Source organism: Oryzias latipes, assembly GCF_053564925.1.
Source record: "Oryzias latipes strain Hd-rR chromosome 1 unlocalized genomic scaffold, Olatipes_Hd-rR_3.1 chr1_Y".
NCBI lineage: Eukaryota > Metazoa > Chordata > Actinopteri > Beloniformes > Adrianichthyidae > Oryzias > Oryzias latipes.
The window spans coordinates 1,162,966-1,177,864 of record NW_027616335.1 but is presented as its reverse complement, the minus strand read 5'-3'; the positions used below and the strand labels follow the sequence as shown (position 1 = coordinate 1,177,864).

The following is a 14,899-nucleotide window of genomic DNA, read 5'->3' as shown; positions in this document are numbered from 1 at the left end:
CTGTGAAGTCTGCCATGCTATTAATTTGAAAATATTCAAAGGAAATAACTAATTACAGGAAAACCACATTCAGGAAAAACAGCACACAGGATGTTCCAACATATTAATTTACCCACCCAGTTCTGGTGTTCCATTTACTCTAAGCACTACTCATGAAATTCTAAGGTTGTGTTTTAGTTGCACAACTTTGAAGTATAAAGGCACCAAAACAGCAATAATGACACAAGTATCATGAAAACAAACGTGTATATTCCGTTATAACAGACTGGCTCTGGCATGCACTCTATAATGCAAAAGTGATTCTGAGACACAAAAAGCCTTGAAGAGTTTTGTGATTACACACACAAACTTAATTCAAAAATGGCTCCAAGAATATCCCTGAAATGTGTAACATTTACACAAGAAAACCAGCATGCTTTTGATATACTTTAAGCTGCTGTCCAAAAAACCCAAACACAGCAATAACGTGTCAGTTGTTCTGCTTTAGCCAAATGTTGAAATAAAAATAGCGTGTTTAAAAGCACAGGCTGCTGGGATACAAAGATACAGACCACATCAAGAAGAAATGCACTTGGAGAACTAAAAACTTCATGCCAGTCTAGTTGTACCTCTTCCACACTAAACATTTGTGGATTATGAAAGATATCCAGAAAGACACTGAAAAGAGAAATGACAAACCCCCAAAAACCTTTTGCAGCCCCGCTGCCCCACATCAAGGATAAAAGTACATCTCTTTGGTCAGCATTGACACGATGCAGGGGATTTGTTTCTTTGCATGAAAACCTGGTAAAGTGGAGATGGACTCAAACTCTACCGCCACCATGTGGTTAACTCTGGTCATGATGTGCAGGAGCTCAAGTTCTTTGCCATATTTACTGAGCATTTCACACAGAGAGTTGATGAACCAAGATCCAGTCATGGTGTTTCTCCATGAGTAGTAGCCTGGAGACAAACATGACAACATCTGAGGATTTTACGGAGAAAATGCTGTAAAATAAGAATACTACAATATTTAAGACAATAACTGCTACTAATAACTAAGGCTGTTTTAAGATGCTACCTGGAGCTGTGGAGAATGCGTACAGGAAGTCAGCTTCCACTGGGATCTTGGTGGTGTCTTCTTTGGAATCTGCTTCAATGCCATCATCCAGTTCGGTGCCTCTGCAAGCCTTTCAGTGTCCACAAACCCAAACCAAACATTTTCACAGACTGATAGGAAAATGATGGTGGGCAACAAATGAGAGGCTTTGGTCGTACCTGGATGAAAAACAGTTTGGGCTTTCCCACCAGTGATTTGCAGTGATCCCCTCGGAACAGGGACGTCAGAGTTTTGAGTTCTATCGAACCATCCGTGCCGAAGAAAACGCCCTCGTCGCCATGACTCAAAAGGATGCAGACGAAAGAGGCGGAGTCACTGTGGTCCATCCTTGATACTAACAAAAATAAATCCAAAGCAATAAAATATACCAAAAGGATTATAAATATCTATATGAATAAGCACTGGAATGTTTAAAAGTAGCATTTTGAAGAGAGTGTGAATCATACTAACCATCAGTCAAAAGCTGTTTAATCTGTTTAACTGTCTGGTCATTGTAAATCTTCACTCTATAGCCCAACTTTGAAAACACTTTCATTGCAGAGGCTGCATCGATGTCTGTACCGTTTCGCTGATTCATACCTAACAGAACAAAATGGTGTAAAAAAAAAAAGTCAGCAACAATTGGTTTAGTAACAAAACAAAAAAGAATTTGAACCGCACAAATTTCCTTAAAAAACCTTCAAACAGTGGTCGAATATGAGTGGTCTCATATTAGAGTGATTTAATATGTGCAAATTTATTTACACAGCTCTTGTTGTGCATTAAAAGTCACTTTTTTGCCTTAATCAGACGCTCTTTTGTCACAACTAGGCTGTAACAAAACAAAAAAAAATATATGATTATGTTTTACAAAACTGTCTAACATCTTCCTGGACACTGAAAAGTTGAATACACAGAGCAAAGCTGAATCTCTTAATGTATGTTCTGGATAAATCATGCTTTTTAAAATCACATTTAGGCTTAATATATGTTGTATATGTGCTACTGCAGGTCTGACTAGGTTCCTGCTGCATTTCAGATAAGTTATTTTAAGAACTGTAGTCCTGATAGATTATTTTTTGTTTAATATTTGTAGATTCTATTTAACAAAGCAGAACATTATCCGTTTTTGACTGTTTATGAATTACTACACCATAGTTTTGTACAGTCTTATAAAACAGCTGAACCTAAACATTAAATCTAAAGCTTCATGCTCATCCTGGCAGGCCACAGAGAAAAATGAAACACTTAAGGTAGACAAGGTTCTATTATATTTCTGCTTTGCCTTAATTTCATTAGCAAATGTTACAAAGTAAAGGGGCCAAACCAATCAAAACCATCAAAATTTTAGAAGTGAGAGACTAATGTTTATCACTGACAGTGTATGTTTTTCCTCAACATCTGTGAAAATATATTTTCTTGGATAACTAAACTATTTCTGACAAGTCTTCAGTTTAGCCTGTAATAATAGGAGCTGGGATAACCACTTCAATATAGAATCATTTTCCATGCCAGAGTACAGGAAAATAGAAATAAAAACAGGGATCACCGGTTCCTCGATCAAAATTCTTGTTGTTAATGATGATGCAGAGGCCGATGGTGGGAAAGTTGAGGCTGTATCTAAAGCTGTGAGAGGAGGGCTTCCCATCGACATCCATGCGATCAGGAGCAGGTGAAGCCCCTGCTGCCCTGCAACACAACATAACACAAAATCAACTTTACCTAAACGATATAAATCGAAACAGGAGACAATCAAAAGGACAAGTGGAGGGTTCAAAGCCACAAGAGACACGGTAGTTATTTTCAAATGTTACATTTAAAAACAGGCACTAATAGGCTTCAAAAAAATTATTTTTGTTTGAAGTGTCCTCTTCTACTGACTTACTGCACTATAAATTACAGACATATTAATAATAATAATAAAAAGAAAATCAACAAGAAAAGTCAGATAAAAATTCACTGATCTGTAGTTCTGGGAAGAATACCGCAAGAACAAAGTGTTTGTTTTAGGAGGTAACTGTCTCTTTTCTTCTGTCATGTTGCAGAGTACAGCAGAGCAGGATTCCTGCATGTTTCCCTACATATTTTGCTCTGTCATGCTTCAATTGGCTGGACACACCTGATCCAGGTGATCAGCCGTGAGTATCATGGCAATGCTATCTGGAAACCATGCAGACACCCCGGACACTTAAGGCCTGGAGTTCCCCAGCCCTAAAACAATCATGGCCTCGTTTTTTACCCCCAAAGATATCTCCATTTTCTGTTGAAGACACTCTCCTTTAAAAAAAAAAGCTCTTTTATTTTATCCATTTGTTGGTTTGTATTGTATTGTTCTTGTTTCACGCTGTGAAAAGTGCTATAGAGAGGCTAAAAACAAGCACACATGCATACAAATCATGTACTTCACCTCAATCATTTCCTGTATTTTCTAAAACATCTGCTGAATAAAATGGAAAAACAAAAACAAAATGCACCAAAGGCCTCTGTGTACACACTGACACTTTTCTCATTTGTTCGGCAAACAAACGTAGTTTACGAGATAATTAAAAAAAAAAAAGTTTACGAAATAATTTGTTCCCGGAAGTCCGAATACGTGAATGGGTTTCCAAGTTCACCGAGGTCCATAAATAAGAGGTGACGGAAACATTATTGACTCACAGTTCTCCATTGTCTTTCCTTGCGTCTGTAGAATCCTCTCCTGGTCGATTTGACGCCATATTTTCTTCTAAGTTAAGTTGAACGACTGTAATAAATTAAATGAACCGCCCTGTGTGTCGTGCAGTAGTAAACTAACACAGCGGTGTCCTTTACAAGACAACACTACGCTGCTCTCACAGCTTGTAGCATCAGCTAGCTAAGGAACCGACCTGGTTAATAAACAAAAGGGTTCTGACATGCGCAGACGCGCCATCAGCTCACGGGCGCCCCCTATTGGAACTATTCCCCAAAGACAATTAAATAAAGATTAGATTTTAAAACGAGTAAGAATTTGATATGTCTACAGTTTAGAATTTGCCCAAATGGAAAAGGTTCGATATTTACTTGCCAAAAACAAACTGATTCCAGGATACTATTTTCCAGGATAATATTCAGAGACAATACACCATAAAGTGTACTTAAACCTAAGCTTAAGAAAACATTTTTAAACACACTCATCTTACACATAAATAAATGATGGCACACACCCTTCTAGTTTTGTAAATAACTGTAGTTTTATTTACACAGTAAATACAAGGGCATTATCAACAAAACCAAATAATACTTTAACCCTCAACTACTGCTACCACACACAAACACAACACACAAGGTGATCTTTCTCCTCCAACAGTCTGTACTGATTAAATTACAAAGGCAAGGCCTCCCTTTAAAAATTAATAAACCATTTTAAATTGTAATTGGATAGTTTGTTGGGAAAATGAACACCACAAACAGGCTTGAGACAACCCAACCTGAAAGAAACAAGAAAAAAAAGTGAATGCTTGAAACGATAGTCAACTCTCCTAAAGATACCACTATTTCAGTTCCTAAAATTAAAAGGTTGATCACTTTTATTGCTCTAACTTTGAACAGAAAGTTACTGCATAATTCAAGGTGACATCTCTGCAAGTCCATAATATGTGAAAATGAATTAACTACCCACAAAAAAAGGAAAACATTCATTTTTGGGATCGCAAACGTAAAACCAGGAGCTATGACAAAAACAACATTTACAACATCTTAAAGTACACAACATCCGTATAGCACGGTGAAAATCTGTAAATGTTAGATTAAAAATGTCAATTCTAACTCTTGGGAATAAATTAAATACCGTTTAAAATGAAAAACTTTTTGCTGCACACAAAAGCAAAGGTTACATTAAACGAGGGAACTCAAATGCAACTGTTTTGGTGTTCTAGATTGATTTCTAGACCATCTTTTCACCATTTTATTAAGAATTTGCTTATTTCTTATAATTTTTAGTGACTTATTTGTACAAGTGCACTTGCATTTAGGACAAAAACGTTTTTGTCTGCTTTAAATTCCTGACATATTGCCAAACAAAATGTAGTTTTTACTGCTTTAGTGCTACCTTATCTCATTTAATCCACTTTGTATCACAGCTATAAATTGAGGCACATCTTAGTTAAAATCTACAAATGCAGCACATTACAGAAGAAGAATCACTCAACAGGTTTAATATCAATAACCTCAAAGGAAATCACCAAGCTGGTTTACAGGTATAAGTGGAACTCAGTTATTTAATCACTTTTTTTTAACAGTTGTTTTTCCATCAATTTGCATCAGAGTTTATCAGCAAGCATACCCCCCCAAATTCTAATACAAACACTATATAACAGTTGACTGTAAGAAGGCCTTCATGCGCAGTGACAAAAACAGAAACAGTTTCAGTCTAAGGAGATTTAAAGAGGAACACATAGAAACAACACGTTTAGAAGTGCTTTGCAGACCTTTGTGGCTGGGACATTTTCATTATTCTTTAAACACGGGTTTTGAAAAGCTTTATATTTAAAAATAATAATAATTTTATTAAATTATGAACAGAATTAAAAAAAGGACCAATCAGGATTCTTTGAAGAATGAAATACTTAAATTATGCTGACAAAAGTAGGAATTTCTATAAAAGAAAGAGTTCAGGCAAGAAGAAAAAAAATTATCCACAGAAAGAATAAACAACATGATTGCAAATGTATACACACAAAGAACAAAAAGAAACCTAAGGCTTGTGTATCTTCTTTCTACAGAATTAATGATGTAGGAAACAGTATTTTTACACGGCAGTTCAACAATAAACTTTTGTTTTTGTGCTAAAAAAAGAGAACAAACTGAAAAAAAACATGCATACTGTCAGACAACAGAATGCATTTGTATGAAAAATGTAGGAGGACTTCTCACAAAACTCCGTTCTGGTAGGGAGCGCATAGGTGTACTTTTGGGGCAGTGAAAGCCAACCAGCTGTACTTGTGACAACAAAGCCACATGAGCATCTACCTTGAGTAAAGACAAGCATAATCCTGGGGGAGGGGCTAATAGGATGAAACCACAGACATTCAGGCTAGTTTGACATCAAAAGTCTCCGAGCCTTGCTTTATTGGACATCGCTACGGTTGTGTTCAGAAGATTTCTGGACACATGTCCCACACTCCTTGCTCCTTTGCCTCCCAGTATCCCCCCTTGTAGACGTGCAACGTCTCTCCAGATGCAACCTCTTCAATTTTCTTGAACCACAGCGGTTGGTAGTTGTCCTGATGGGTGCCTGGAGGGAGGGACAGGAAGTGTTATACAAAAAAAAGAAAAATAAGAGATTTTTGACATATTTTGGCCTTCAGTCTCTGCCTCTAAACAATGGGAGCAGAACTGCAAACTGCAGTATCATATCAAATCCTATTTTGATCCATTTTTCACCAGATCTAACTCAGATCTACAGGGAAAAACCAAAGACAATGCTATCGAGGAAGTCATTCAAAAGCAGAATTAGACTTCTCTAAAAACACGGCTGATCATTTTCCAAGTTTGCCTGTTAATGGAACCACAGAAATGTGCAGTTTCACTTACCGACAGGATGTGTACGCATCATTAAAACTGACACCAAGCGGTTATTCCAGTTCATCATCTAATGCTTATTTACTATCTAAATCAATACAAAAGACGTGTGATCTAAGCAACACTACTGCGGACAGTTCAGCTGCCTAACCTTCTAAGTAAGCTGAGGAGGTCATCTTTGCATTTTTTTTACAGTCAACTAAAACTATTCAGCAAGGAACACATAGGAAAAATAACAGGTGCTACTTGCTTTTGGCTGCAGGTCCATTGAGGCCTTCCTTTCCTTCCACTAAAACAAAATTAGTTGCAAAAATGTAAAGAAAAAAAAAAGCTATTCAGCATTAAACGGCTAATTTCTTCATTATAGACTTCACTTTAATGCAGTATTGTTTTACTGCATTTGTGTGTTTCAAATACTTGCTTGAGTATGGGAACTGTGATGGTCCAAAATAGGCTGAAGGATTAAAATAATTAAATAACTACCGGTATATATGATAATAAAAATAAAAAAATAAAAATTTTAGGAATCTATTAGAGGGAAACTATCTAAATGTGGAATCTACGTTAGAAAATGTAAAAGGCTACTTGCATGCAACTGGTGTTTGAGGGGGAGAGTCTTCAGTGTCTGCTGAGCAAACCCCAGCACAAGTAAAAGAACATGAAGGTGAATGGAAAATCCACCCCACACTAAATGCTTTACATCCGTGACACATTAGTACATCCCTGTCTTTACATTTATACACCCCAGAAAAACGCCACAACCAAGTAGAAAAACAAAAGCACTCTTCTCATGGCCAAAAAAACAAACTGATTCCAAAGCACTGCTTCTGATCTGGCTTAAATGACAGAGCAAATGCTTGATTAGCATCTTTGAAATAGAGAAATATTAATTTTACATTCATACATACAAATAAATGCCACATAAAACACTTTTTAAAAACAATTAAAACATAAAATGGATACTTGCTTTCACTTGAAATGTCACTTTCTGCTGCTGCGGACTCTTGTGCATCGGCTAAACGAAACAAAGACAGGTTAGGTGTTGTGCACGGCAAAGTTTATGGATTTAACTTAAACACTGTGGTAAGGTTTTCGGAGGGTTCAAATAAACTAGAAGAAAGGACAGAAATTCCCTAAAAAAAACGATGTAAGACAGATAAAAAAAGATACAGGAGTTAATGTTTTTAGTTGCTGGATTCACAAGATATTGTTCAACTTCCTCCAATGGAAGAGTGATTTTTTTCTACTCACTGCATCAATACCATTGTCAGATTAAAACTTTGCAACACAGAAAACTACGTATATTTTTAAATTCTAGACTAAATGCAAAGGCTTCATCAATGGGGGACCATAAAAAGTACTTGCTTTTCAGAGCCGAGTCATTGAATGAATCCACAGAGACAACTTAGGGTAAGACGGGGACAAAACATGTATTAATTGATAAAAAGATTAGACAGAAAAACTATTGAGCTGATACAAAATAAGAGAGTTGAAAGCAGAGACTACTTAATGGTTCTACTACCTTCCTCGGCTAAGGTGACTGCTTTAACCGATTCCCTTTCCCTCTCCCGACGGGCAAAGCGCTGCTTTTCTTCGAGCCTCTGTTTTTCTGCGTTGGCTTCATCCCAGTGGCCTTCCTCCATCAGCCTCTGATCGGGGCGTCGACGGCTGTCTGTGGGCGCCACTCCCTCTTCGGGTTCGTTCAGTGTAAGGGCGAGGGAGGAGAAGTAGTACATATTCTCTGCTCCTTCACTGTCATGAAAGCAAATGTAAGCACAGATAAGAACCCACCTCCGTTCAGGCATTCCTTACAAAAACACTTACGGTAAAGGGTTCTTCTTCCAGATTTCTTTAGCTTTCAGTGTCTGATAGACTGTTCTCTGTTTGCCCTCAGTGCCGTTCTCGCCCTTACTGCTCTGCATTATCCTGGAAAACTCCATCTTTTCATCCCATGTTCCAGACAGCACATAATGAGCCTTTCCATCCTTATCTGTCACTACTCCTGTCACCTGAAAAACAACAATGAAAAACTACATTTAATTGAGATAAAAAGCTTTAAAAAAAAAAAAAAGCGTTTTTGTCTGGAGAAAAACATGCTTACCGGTAAATCATTTTTACAGAAATCTGCTTCAGAACTGAATAATAAAAATTTCTGCATTTATAAATGGCGGTTGAATTGGAGAATTTAATTGTTGTTCAAATCCTCTCATAAATAACTATCTTTGGAGTAAATTTTTAGATTATGCCCTTCTAAAACTTAAGTAAATTCAGATTAAATTAGACCACACTGCTATGTTTTGATGTACAGTGGTCCCTCGCTTTGTCGAAGTTTGGATTTTTTCATTGTAATTTTACATGCTTTCATTTTTTGAACAGCACATTGTGTTCTGTGTACTGATTGGCTGTGGATATTCTCAACCAATCTCCTCTGAGCTGTGTCTTCTGTACAGAATGTGTTGAATTTGTTAGATACATTTTCGATTGCGAGCAGATCTTTGGTTTCCTTCTATAATTCTGGACTTATTTTTCTGCAAAGGTGGAACTTTGAGAGTTTCAACAAAAGAGATAAGTGTGAAAATCTAAATGTATGTCTATGAAAATAAAGTGTGTAGTGAGGAATTTAACAATCTTCATAATTTTGTAAAAAATAAAGATAACTACTTCCCAGATTTCACTTATCATAGGTTATTTTTTTAGAACATAACTAGCGCCATAAATGAGGTACCACTGTACAAGAATAATGCGTAGAAATGTATATATTTAAGGCCAAACAAAAAACTGGCAACTTGTCCAGGGTGGACCTCGCCTTCACCCAATAGTAGTTCTAATGTAAACTGCTTCAAATACTGTTGATGTTTATGCTCATGAAGTCTTTTTGTGGCATTTGGAACTCTATACATAAACATATTTCACAATAAAAGCTTTAAAGTGAAGTATGAACACTTTCAGCTCAATCTGACAAAATACAAGAATCAATTCAAGAAAATGTTTTAATTTAGAAAATAAATGAGAATTCAACCCTTCCCCTAAAAAAGTGAATATGCGTTTCTATTGAAATGGAAATAGAACCGCTCACCTTTCTTGGAACATCTCTGGAAAAGTAACTGTACGGCGCAAACTTCAGGTGACAGCGATCGCCTGTCTTGTGGTTGACCACATCTATCTCCCCTGACTGACAGAAGGAGTGAAAAAAAGCTTGATAAATCTTAATGCTTACAATGCATTATTGCTACCACAACAACAAACAAAATAAAAACAAATATGCCATGATATGCTAAATTGCATCGTTTTGACCAATAAGACTTAAGGTTACCTGATCAATCCATAATTTCCCAACAATTATGTTGTGTACCGTTGTAGTAACTTTTTTCCAAGAATAGTGGTTGTTGCTTTTATCAAACAAACACTGGATGGAGCCTGAAGACAGAAAAAAGCCACTTGCTTTTCTTGTACACTAAAACACTATTTTCAGGCTACAGTTGCACAAACACAGACATGTGCACACACACACACACACGCACCCAGAGGCATGATGGAGAGATATTTTCCCCTAAACTTGCTGGCCAATGTAATCTCCTGTCTGAGCGTCCAGCCCTTTTCAGAGAAGGCATGGTGCGCTGCAGCAGGCGGGTGGTGGCTGACCTGAGACAGAGTTCACAACAAAACAATTCCAAATTATGCACAGTCCAAAAGGAAACCCAAACAAACATGGAACTGCAAGAAAAAAAAAGAGGTAGTTGATAAAACCCAAATAGGGTTTTGTATATTCAACTGTTTGATATAGATCAGACACAACTAGCGTCCTACACTTTAATGAATCTGCTGAGCAGACCGGCTGATTTCAGCGTACCTGTTCGCAAAGCGAGCGGTAACCACATTCCCTTAATCGGTCAAGCTCAAAGGTTTCTCCGAGCAGAGGATTGAAAGGCTTTCCGGTGCGGTGGACGGTGGTGGAGTAGGAAGAGACGGTGAACGCTGCTACGTAACACATCTGCTCTAAAGAGTTATGACATTTAGCAGCTTTGTCCAGGAGCTCGTAATACTCCAGATCTTCAGACAGACGCTGCAGCATCGACAGGGGCTCGTTAAAATTCACCTGCCAGATAAAAATAAATGGAAGTTTGGTGAATTCATTTGATATTTCATTCAAAAGAAAAACGTGCGCTCGTGTGGGAACAGGCTGCTCACAGGCATGGGTATCTTTGAAAGCTCTTTTCCGATACAGTTCTTCATGATGCTCCACAAATTGAGGTAATAGTTGGGTTTGTCAGGGATGCGTGTTCGTCTTCGTCTGATTGGTTCGAGCTCAAGTGGCTGAGAGGACTCGGCACTGGAGGCCAAAGACACTTCATCATACTGTTGAGGAAAAGATCCCCAAAATGTGTGAGTCTTCATCACGCTGAGGCATCGTTTACAAAGAAAAACTGTCACTTTTACCGACTGATCATCCATTCCAGTTTCGGTGCTGAAGCCACTGATGTTGCTGCCAGATCGCCTATTAAAAAAAAAAAAAACAACCAAAAGAATCTAAATGAGTTTCAGAAGCTAACAGAACAAAGTTGCAATGAATAGCCGAAATAACCTGTGATATTTTGGGTCAGCAGGAACAGTAATAAATTCGGCCGGGTCTTCCATGGCATCAAAGAACTCATTATCATCATCCTCATCACTTGCATCTCCTTTTCCTGAGGGACCGTCTTTAACAGGAACAATGGAAGAATTAACACTCAAAGGCTCAGCTAATTTGCAGAAATATGTCACATGAAGGAGTATTTTCAGACAGTTTATAACGAGAGCTGTACCTTTGCTGCTTAAACTGGGATTACTGAACGATGGCTGGAGGACTGTAGCTCCTCTAAAAGCTCGCTCAAGGTGGTTGTGTTGCTTAGCTAACTGCTCCAGAGTCTCCTCCAGACGGATCCTCTGGTCTCTTTCAGACAGTAAGGACTTCTGCCAGCGCTTGCTATGGCTCTGAGCCAGTGAGAGGAAGTCCCTGCATGCCTTCAGGAACATGAGGGAAACGTCAGTCATTTTTCACATCAGCAGAAGCGGCGGCGGCGGCACTCCGTCGCGGAGCAGCACTCACGTTGATCATGGCGTTGGAGGTGATCCGGAAAAGCGTGGCCCTCTCTGTGACTTGCCTGATCTTTTCCCCCATGTCGGCCCCAACACGCAATCCCTCCAGCTCTGACAAAGACCTAAACACAAACCAGAAAACTATAGCCGAGTGGACTAACAATCAACTAAGATGACAGACAAAAATTAGTTTTAGCCTAAAGACCCACTCTGATGAAAACTATGGCTCCTGTGTTTTTAAAATGTTCTTGGAGCATTTTTCCTGATGGAAGAAATTAATCTAGAAGATGGAATCAGGAGCAGCACAAAAAGCTGTTAGAAAAAGATCTTATTTGTGATGAATTTGGTATGCCACAAGCTCGCTGCTCGCTCTCCCTGTAAGCTAGCAGAGCATGTAAACAGAGGGCTCTCAGCAGCAGGGAGGGGAAAGGGGGCAGAATTGCTCTGTCCCAATGGTCCCACCCACAACTCAGAGGTGAATTTCTAATGAACTACTGCCACTCTGCAGAAACTACGTCCTACAAAACGACACAGGTTCTTTTAATTTTACCTAAAAACGGCATAATCATAATTAAAGGACCCCTGAGAACACTTAAAAATAGATCCAAATATGATAAGAGTGGCTCTTTAACCACATTCTGTGATGACCATGTGGGCAAACTAATTTTTACTTTTGGGGGTCTGGGGTAACTTTACTCATACATCCAGTACCTTTGGAGGGCAGAACCATGCTTGACAATTAGATCATTGCAGGTGGAGAGATCCTCCACCTTGCTGTTTAAGGTGCGTAATGTGGATTGCAATTCTGAGTTCCGGCAGCCGCCGCCTTGTCCTGGGACAGGAGCAAGTGTAGAACAATCATCCCCAGAATCATCTGAAGAGGCACAGAAGAGACCATCGGTAAACGTAAAGACAAAGAAATACTGCAAGAAACTGCATGATTAGGGAACTTAGAGGGTCTATACCATGCTTTTCTTAAGTCTTTTATAGTCAAATATATTAATGTATATGATAATATATTACCTTTGACACAAAAAACAACTTTTTTAATGAAATATCAGCTATTTTCATAAGATATTTTCCTACTCGAAAGCAAGACAACCAGATCTTTGAGGCACCAGATTTCACTGTGGGTGCCGCCCATTTCATGACGTTACCTGGAGCCCGAATCGGCAGCGTGTCTGCGTCTCACCCACAAAACAAAAACATCCAAACTCTTGCTAAGATGGATGTGCATTTAAAAGGAAAGTGTTTTAGTCGATCACTGCCAGCTCAGCTGAGAAAGTGAGTGCTTGTTAGCCTGGGGGCGGTGCTGGCAGGTTCACTCTGGTCTGTCAGTTCCAGAGAACCCGCTTGTTTTCATGGATTGGGAGGGGCTGGTGCTCAGCACGCAGCTTTTTAGATGAACACTTAGAAATGCGGATCAAAATACCGCTTTGGGGTTTCTTTTCTTGAGGAATGATTATAATATACTTAAAAGCTAAATGATATAGGCCTTTAAATGTGAAAATCCCCGTAATCTGCAACCATCTTCTTGTCACCTGATTCATCTTGCATATTGGCGGCGTTTGCTTTTGCAAGCTCCAAGGCAGTGATCCACCTCTGCCGCTCCACTTCTGAGCTGGCCTTTAGGTGATAGATCTGAGCCCCTCCATTGGAAATAACAAAATTGCAAGAGTCCTCCACTGCAATGTTGGCCGTGGCCAGGTTAATGGTGCCCCGGCATGTGTGACCCATCTCCGCCTGTGTCCTGGGAACAGACAGAGTCAAGACTGTGGAATCTCAGCGCAACAAATTTATATAGGTTAAGATATTGAGAACAAGTTCTTATCAAGAGTTGTGTTTCTACTGAAAACAAAGAACTTTCCACTCAGATAAAACGCTTTTACTTCATAAATATAGCATAAAACAGACCAAACTGAAAACTGAAACTTTTAGAAGCCATCATAAATCCTTTATAAAATATGACTTTCTAGATTCTACATTCTGTCTCCAATAGTTGAAGTATGTTTATGATAAACACTACAGATCTCTTATCTTTTGAAGGACAACTTGCAGAATCTGTGACTTCCAAATACCTCTTTGCTTCACTGTGGAAGCTAGTATGGTAAAATTATGCACACATTCTTCAGACCCTGAACACACTTTTCTTCTTAAGGCCACGTTTTCTTGGAAGGAAGTTCATGAATGATACATGTGCTTACCTGTAGTACGACAGCAACCCATTGCTGAGAACAAACCAGCGTCTCTGGTAACCTTTTATGTAATTAGTCCATTTGAAAAGCCAACCCTTGTATGTGTCTCCAGGGGTTGGAGTAGGAGGCTTGGGCTCCGACATCACAATAGTCTGCGGTTTCCGTGGGTGAGATTATAGCTTAAGGAGGGAAATATAATCATTAGTTGTTCTGGGACACAGATTTATCTACTCCACTCCTATCATCATTTGATCTATGTTCTCAGTGGTCTTTTAATCATGATTATGCTTTATCTAGCCAGAAACATGTGTCATTTTTTAGGACGTAGTTTCTGCAAAGCCGCAGTAGTTCATTAGAAATTTGCCCACTTCCCATCCTCCATCATCTGTTTACACTCTCACAACAGCTTACAGCCCCCCACAACCCCAACCTAACACTACCAACCGAACAAAAATGGTGAGAAACATTGGACTATCCCGCCGTACAGTTTTACGTCAGATGGCGGCTCAGAAGAGGAAAATAAAGTCTTGGATCTAGTCGTCTGCAAGTGGAGGCATCAGAATGGAGCAGAGCAGGGAGCTTGTGGTCTGCTGTAGTAGCTTCAACGTCCCAACTACAAATCTTTTCCAACTGCATTTTTGCCACTGTCACTCATTCACAATGATTTGAATAAAGAAATGCCCAGAAATGGAATATTGAGCTTAATTTTTTTTATTTATGTCCCACATCATGAGAAAATGCTACAAGAACATGTTCAAAACACCATTTTCATCGCCGTGTCTTTACAATAGTTATTCATAAAGATACGTATAGCAATGATCCAAATTATGTCAACTCACACATGAGAAACTATGTTTTATAAAGTTTGAAGATAATAAATCGTCATGTCTAAATAAACTGTAGTGAAAGAGGGAATCCTCGCCTAAATTTACAGTGATTCATTTCCTGACTTTGACAGTCTGCGTGTTAATGGATTCCTGGGCAAAACAATAAATTGATGCATATAAGT

At 38.7% G+C, this 14,899-nt stretch overlaps 2 protein-coding genes across 3 annotated transcripts in view; both read right to left on the bottom strand.

The window, feature by feature from the left end:
• Nucleotides 1-519: 519 nt before the first annotated feature.
• Nucleotides 520-3,896, bottom strand: casp3a (caspase 3, apoptosis-related cysteine peptidase a). The gene is made up of 6 exons (NM_001104698.1): nt 3,737-3,896; nt 2,628-2,767; nt 1,550-1,678; nt 1,258-1,433; nt 1,061-1,169; nt 520-942 (listed from the first exon to the last, which is right to left on the bottom strand). The coding sequence occupies exons 1-6, from the start codon at nt 3,793-3,795 to the stop codon at nt 713-715; spliced, it is 843 nt and encodes a 280-aa protein (NP_001098168.1). The 5' UTR covers nt 3,796-3,896; the 3' UTR covers nt 520-712.
• Nucleotides 3,897-4,265: 369 nt separating this feature from the next.
• The window catches only part of LOC144990258 (oxysterol-binding protein 1-like), an 11,574-nt gene continuing 940 nt past the window's right edge, over nt 4,266-14,899 (bottom strand). Inside the window, exons 2-18 of one of the 2 annotated variants that reach the window (XM_078943325.1) lie at nt 13,900-14,069; nt 13,237-13,445; nt 12,407-12,569; nt 11,706-11,817; nt 11,422-11,620; nt 11,202-11,316; nt 11,057-11,114; nt 10,808-10,975; nt 10,470-10,715; nt 10,141-10,261; nt 9,933-10,036; nt 9,696-9,791; nt 8,444-8,628; nt 8,142-8,371; nt 7,985-8,023; nt 7,587-7,634; nt 4,266-6,332 (exon numbers count right to left, since the gene is read on the bottom strand). In XM_078943325.1, coding sequence (XP_078799451.1) covers nt 6,190-6,332; nt 7,587-7,634; nt 7,985-8,023; nt 8,142-8,371; nt 8,444-8,628; nt 9,696-9,791; nt 9,933-10,036; nt 10,141-10,261; nt 10,470-10,715; nt 10,808-10,975; nt 11,057-11,114; nt 11,202-11,316; nt 11,422-11,620; nt 11,706-11,817; nt 12,407-12,569; nt 13,237-13,445; nt 13,900-14,033 — 2,370 coding nt within the window. In that variant the 5' untranslated portion in view covers nt 14,034-14,069 and the 3' untranslated portion in view covers nt 4,266-6,189. The remainder of the gene's footprint in view (nt 6,333-7,586; nt 7,635-7,984; nt 8,024-8,141; nt 8,372-8,443; nt 8,629-9,695; nt 9,792-9,932; nt 10,037-10,140; nt 10,262-10,469; nt 10,716-10,807; nt 10,976-11,056; nt 11,115-11,201; nt 11,317-11,421; nt 11,621-11,705; nt 11,818-12,406; nt 12,570-13,236; nt 13,446-13,899; nt 14,070-14,899) is intronic. The other variant, XM_078943326.1, reaches the window with a different exon arrangement.

Excerpts from the sequence above, each read along its gene's own strand:
- casp3a (NM_001104698.1), bottom strand. The coding sequence starts at position 3,795 with ATGGCGTCAAATCGACCAGGAGAGGATTCTACAGACGCAAGGAAAGAC. Across the intron at positions 2,768-3,736 it reads AGGAAAGACAATGGAGAACT|GGCAGCAGGGGCTTCACCTG; the intron begins GTGAGTCAATAA and ends GTTGTGTTGCAG. Across the intron at positions 1,170-1,257 it reads CCAAACTGTTTTTCATCCAG|GCTTGCAGAGGCACCGAACT; the intron begins GTACGACCAAAG and ends GGACACTGAAAG.